This window comes from Lathyrus oleraceus, chromosome 3, assembly GCF_024323335.1.
Source record: "Lathyrus oleraceus cultivar Zhongwan6 chromosome 3, CAAS_Psat_ZW6_1.0, whole genome shotgun sequence".
Taxonomy (NCBI): domain Eukaryota; kingdom Viridiplantae; phylum Streptophyta; class Magnoliopsida; order Fabales; family Fabaceae; genus Lathyrus; species Lathyrus oleraceus.
The window spans coordinates 224,198,106-224,204,925 of NC_066581.1; the positions used below are offsets into that span (position 1 = coordinate 224,198,106).

Here is a 6,820-nt window from a genome sequence, read left to right on the forward strand (position 1 = left end):
ACAATATTGCTGATACAGTAATCTATTAGAATATAAATTCTGCATGCTGCATCTTAATAGTAAAATATGATTTTCATCATGTTCATTCAAATTTTTTCACTAAAAATTAAAATTTTATAACTAAATCTAAATTTTCTTCCTAACTAATGAAATTTTTTATTGATAACAATCTGTAGTAAAACTTTGAAAAATTATTTCACTTCGCAGCAGTTGCAATGAACATAAGAGCAATCGCAATTGCAACCTCATCTGCGATTACAACTCCAGTTTAAAGCTATGTATGCATTAAGCAACTTTAAATTCCTATAAAAACCTAATTATTATAGTCATTATTGTCTTGTATATATAAGTTGCTGCATCATGGGAGAATATCCAAATCATTCAAAAATTGAACAAAGTATCAAAATTTAAGATACAGTTAACATCATTCATCAGGTTCAGTCACATAAAATGCACTTATTGGAAGCAACTAATAAAATGACACATATTGACACTTCTAGAGACTTATTAAAGAGATATGTTTTAAGAGAATATATATAAGCTATCTTGACCATACCAAATAATATATATAATTACACTGCAGCAACAGAATCAATAGCTATCAAGTTGAAAAGTTTCATAAAATGCAGTTGTTGGAAGCAGATCCCAAATATTCTCCACCATCTGAGGAATCAAAAGTACATCTTCATCAAAACCCTCATATGAGCATCCTCCACCAGGTTCCACCACTTGATCAACAGAATCCACAAGAGGAGGCACAGCCACAACCATCTGATCATTTTCATCACAACCCATTCTAATATACTCAGGGTCAGCATCGCTGATATCGCCGACGAACTCTTGAAATTTCGAAGGATCCGGCGGCGATTCAGCGTACTGACCAGTGAGTTCTTGGACCAGTGCCATAAATTCAGAGGCACTTGTCTTAACCTTCATAGGGTTGGAAATATAAACTACCTTGATGGGTTTGTTGTTTTTCTTTATGGATTTGGTTATTTTTGTTGGTGTCTTTTGTTGTAGAGAACTAATCACGGAGTTTGTGCTGCTAGTGCTAATGGTATCCATGGTTGTTTGCAGACAAGAACTTAGTACTATTGGGTTTTGTTTTGTTGAAGATAACAAGTGAAGAGGAAAATGAAAGAGGAAAATAATTGTGATGGAAGCAAATTAATGGAAAGTTAAATGGATAGCGAGGGCTATAGGCATAATCCAACTCACAGCCGACACTAGCCGCGCGTGGGGTGCACTTTTTTTTCATAATTTTATTTATTTTTTGACAATTTATTTTGTGTAAGAAGCTATCTATCTCTAAACAACTAAAACATTGTTATAAATTTTATTCTTATGATTCATGTTATTTCATTTTTTTAAAAATTATTAATTTATAAATATTTATAATTCATTTATACTAATATATAAATATAAATAAATATCAAGTTAATAGCTGACACACATTTAATTCAGTAAGTACATACAACTTAAATTATTTCATCCACTCATATTTATGTTTTTAAACTAAATTATAGTTTTGATCAAATTATAATTTATTCACGAAATTAATCCTATATTTTAGTTTTTATGTTTTGGCCCTTCTATCCAATTTTTGGTTAAAAAATTCTGTAAATTTTTTATATAGCATAATTTGATGATAGGTCACAACATATATAAATTAACAAATTTTATATTATTAGATTAAAAGATAAAATTATATTTATAGAAAAACACAACAAAAATATTTTAGAAAAGAAAGTAAAATGGAATATTTTTCTAATTTAAAGTTTTGAAATAAAAATAATATTTATGAAAACCAAATCAATTACATTATTTAAAATTAAAGTTATGGAAACAGAATTAATAAATATGATATGAAAAAAATCATGTGGTAATTTACTATAAATAATATATTTCATGAATCTTCTCTTTCAATTTTGTTGAAAAATGACAGATTATGTAACTCAAGATTAGAGGTTCGATTTTCAGCTCCTACAAATTTATGTTTTATTTACAACAAAAGTTTCCACATTATTTTATTAATCATCTTATACCTCGATTGTTTAAAAACTCAACATTAAAAGTTGATTAATATTTTATTTAAATAAATTGAACGCGGTTTTTACCTTGATATTGTTCTCTCGATTTTTCTGAAAACCGAGATGTAAACTCTAAATAATGTTTTACTCAATCATCTGAATGCTATGTTTAATTCATTTTTTACGCCCTAACATTTTTCTTCGACTAAAACATCGTTCTTTCAACCTAACAAACTGAAACACCATCTTCTCCAATGAGGAAGGAAACTTGAACCTCAAACCAACACTTTTTTGTGACTCTCTATCTTCTCCAGTATGTAATCTCATAAAATATTTTTGTTTTTGTTGTTGTCGTTGTTGTAGTCGTCGTTGTTGTTGTCGTCATTGCTATTATTGTTGTTTGTTGTTGTTATTATTGTCATGGTTTTTGAAACTTAGGGTATAATGTAATGTTGTTATTTTGCGTTATTATTATTTTCATGTTTTTGAGACTTAGTGCATAATGTAGTGTTGTTTTTCAGGTATTTGTAGTTGTTTATTGTTTATTATTATTGTTGTATTATTTTGGAATGTTCATTGTTATTAATGTACCATTATTGAACATTGCGAGATAGTCCCTCAACGATTCTGAGAGGCCTTGTCTTATGTTGAACAAGATGATGGTCGACATATTTCTATGATGGTTGGCAGAGAATTGGTGTACGAGTTTTCTCACCAATTCCTGATAATTCGCGATGGAAGCTTGGAGTAAACCCATATACCATCGCATGGCGGCGTTCCTAAAGGTTCCACACAACAACTTATATTTCAGAGAGTTAGGTGCTCTGATGATGGCCATCTAAGTGTTGATGGAGGCGACGTGCTCATAAGGGTCACTGCGTCAATTAAACTTGGCCAAAGACGGAGGGTGAAATATTTCAAGGACAAACACTTCCCATATTTCTTTTGAGACTGGCTAGGGATCCGACACTTCCATTTTCTCTAGAGATTGATCTCTTGCTGACATAATTGGATATTGAGGATATTATCCTTCAGGGTTTGATTCTGACGATGTAGTTCATCCACGGAGGCCCGCATCTCCTCCATGGCATTTACATCACTGTTTCCCCTAGTATGTTTCCCCTAGTATCTTCTGGCATAGGGGAAAATGCTCTCATGTTAACCATGGCTAAGAATATTTAGGTACATGAACGGGGGTGATAGTGAATATGGTGATTATAGAAGAAAGTATGGCCCGGGTTAGTTTCATTATGACCCCACGGTGGGCGCCAGTGTAATGGTAAAAAAATAGGTGTGTGTGGTATCCTTACAAGGATAAGGGATATTCAGGGGCCTTAGTAAATTTATTATAAAAAAGGTTTTTCCGCTGCGACAAAAGATCCTATATGATATTTTTACGATGGTTTGAGATGTCAACTTATGTGAAGTGAGAGACTCTGTATATTAGATTATATATGTTTAAGTTATGTTTTTCTTCTCTCTCATTGAAAAAAGAATATTTATAAAAACTCTTACATCTTATGGTTCTTAGACTTTTTTCTTAATTCTCATTAAGAAAAAAATACATGCACGTAAAAAAAAAAAAAAAGAGATCGTCTCTTGTGTAATTTATGCATAATGAATTTATGAAAAAAAAATAGATTTATGCATAAAAAAATGCATGCCCATAAAATTAAAAAATAATGGGAAGAGATTATCTCCCGTGCAATATATGTGAAGTGAAATCCTAGCCCTTCTTTTTCTTAATCAACTACAATAAAAATATTTTAAAAATGAATCAACGGTGAGAAAATCCATTTTATTTCCTCCCGTGAAACTTTCAATGGAGACAATCCAAATCCACTTTTGGAAGCTGAAGACCGCGCTTAATTAAAAAAACAATTAATGTGACTGGAAAAATAACAACCCAAAATCCATACAGTTTTGATGGGTTATCCACGCGCGGGTACGGTGGAAGAATGCATTAGTGATGACACCACGTGGCAGATAATTAAGGTGCCAGTTAGATATGATGACGCCAGCAGTGGGACTCTATATGACGTCATCAGACTCAACTTTCCACTTGCTAGTTGCTACTAATCTTCTTTCAATATCTTGTACAGTACATTTATTTCTATGATTTTTAGGATAGTATTTAAGTATTTACTCCCTCCGATCAATCTACTTATAAGAGACATAGATACATAAATTGTCTTATTTTAAAACAAAATAAAAATGATTAAACCATCAAAATGTTGAAATAAAAGGAATATCCAATCTTTCAATGTACTACTTGTTCACTCTAAGCATGGCAATGGAATCCACCTACTCCCTTCATAATAAATTATTAAATAATGGTAAGTGTCTTAAGAGTACAAACACCCGTGAAAGAAATATACAAATAGATACTCTATCCGTTCTTGTTTAAATATTATTTTTTATTATTTATATATATTAAAAAATTAATCATTAATATTATTTTTTTATCTATAATATCCTTAATTATTTATTAATTTTTTATAACAAAAATATAATTAATACTACTTTGAATTTTACAAGTGACAATTAAAAAAATAATACTTTTTCAAAAAATGACATTTATAAAAAAATTGAGGGAATAATATGTTAAAAAAAGTAATTAAAAAAGTAATTATAAACTATCTGTATTAGTAAAGTTAATGTACAATTTCTCAAAAAAATATTTATACATTATTTCAACGTGAATATGAATTATATATATATTTTGTGAATAAATATAAATTTCATACTCAATCTTAAATAGGAAGAAAAAACTCATAAATAATGGAGTCATTACTATAAAAAAGATATTTAATCACGGTTGGAAGAATAATATTACTATTGAGGGAGGTTTATGGTAAAGTAGTTCATATGTGATAAAGTAAAGTATGATAATAAATGTGCTATTTACCACCACATTATAAAATGCAGTAGTGCATTATGTATCACAACAGTTTCTTATAATAATCATAGTTTCTTATAATTATCACAGTTGTTCCTTTCAATTATAGTGAAAGACTCAACACAACTTTTCACAACGGTTGTATCTTTCAACTGCGGTCATATACTCATTTGAGTTTATTATAACTTATCTGAAATGCTTATTTCACCAACTACTCATTAAACATATAACTTTTCAATCTGATATAGAAATTAATAATTTAACAAATTAAGTTATATTGTAATAACAAGTTACAATAATCAATGTTTTCTAAACCTTCTTCATTTCATTCTCCGTATCTCGCTTTAGGAGGGCTAGAATTAGGTTCAATGTTTGTGACTCTTCAACTAACATTTTATTATCTACTAGTTCATTGAACTAGTAAAGAAGGAAGTGTTGATTGAAAAATTACAAATATTAAACCAAATTCTAACTCTCAAAGAGAGAGATACGTAAAATGAAAGGAAGAATGCTCAAAAAGCATTGATCAATGTAAGTTGTTTTCTAACATAACTTAAATTTTTATATTATAAATTTCTAATTCAATTAGAAAAGTTATTTAGTTAGTGACATGTTGGTAAAACACTCAAACCACATATGACATAATAAACTCATCTTCTAGGACATGTTGGTGTAACGTAGTGAAAATTCTAATGTACAAGATATATCATTAAAAATAACAAAAATATCAACAATCTAACATTCACAATAACTTACCTTAGCAACAACATACAACATATATCAATAAAAACTAAATCATCAACAACATACAACTTTTACCAATAACAACATACCTTAAACAATATAAACATATATCAACAAAAACAAAATTATCAAACACAACATATCTTAAACAACATATAATATATATCAACAACATACAACTTTTATTAACAACACACAACATATATCAACAAAAACAAAATCATCAACAACATACAACTTTTATGAGAAACATACCTTAAACAACATACAACATATATCAACAAAAACTAAATCATCAACAACATATAACTTTTATCAACAACATACAACATATATCAATAAAAACAAAATAATCAACAACATAGAACTTTTATCAACAACAATATAGGTTAAACAATATACAACATATATCAATAAAAAACTAAATAGTCAATAACATACAACTTTTATCAATAACAACATACCTTAAACAACATACAACATATAACAACAAAAGCAAAATCAACAACAACATAAAATATGAAAATGTCTCACGTATATATGTTATACTTTTCACCATGATTGATAAAAATGACCTTGACTAAATGTAGGTACATATAGCAACGGTTTCTATATTAGACCATGGTGAAAGGTATTTTAATTTTAATATAAATATTAAGATTATAAGTGTCACGCCCAATTTGTGACAAAAAAAAAAGAAAATTGATGGTGATGGTGATGTGATTCAAAGCTTGTATGGCTTAACATGTTACTACATTTATTATTATGAACCGCAGTGAAATTGTTGTTCCTTTTTGGTTTAGCTACTTTATGCATAAAAAAACATGGTATTAACACATGATGGATATGATGTTCTAGCTGGTGTGGTGCATCTGCCCCAACTGCTTTTGTGAAGAAAGCCAAACAGATGTCTCAGCATGTGACCTTTGTCTGCAAGTCAAGGTTGTTGAGGTATAGAGACTCATTCCACGCCTTGAAGATCCCGATCCCATTGGTTTATTTAGTTGAGTTGTAATTCAATATTGATCACTTTGTTTGAGTTATTTTTGTTGTTAATCACTAGGGTTAGTGATTGAGAGAAAGTGAGAGCGGGTTCTCATGTTTATGGGGAGTCCTAAATAGAAACACATTTAGTGTAGAATTAAGA

General features: G+C 29.3%; 1 protein-coding gene across 1 annotated transcript; it reads right to left on the reverse strand.

The window, feature by feature from the left end:
- Positions 1 to 361: 361 nt before the first annotated feature.
- LOC127126432 (uncharacterized) lies at positions 362 to 1,231 on the reverse strand. The gene has a single exon (XM_051055356.1). It carries the CDS (start codon positions 1,063 to 1,065, stop codon positions 592 to 594), a length of 474 nt encoding a protein of 157 aa, XP_050911313.1. The 5' UTR covers positions 1,066 to 1,231; the 3' UTR covers positions 362 to 591.
- Between the last annotated feature and the right edge of the window lie 5,589 nt (positions 1,232 to 6,820).

Excerpts from the sequence above, each read along its gene's own strand:
- LOC127126432 (XM_051055356.1), bottom strand. The coding sequence starts at position 1,065 with ATGGATACCATTAGCACTAGCAGCACAAACTCCGTGATTAGTTCTCTA.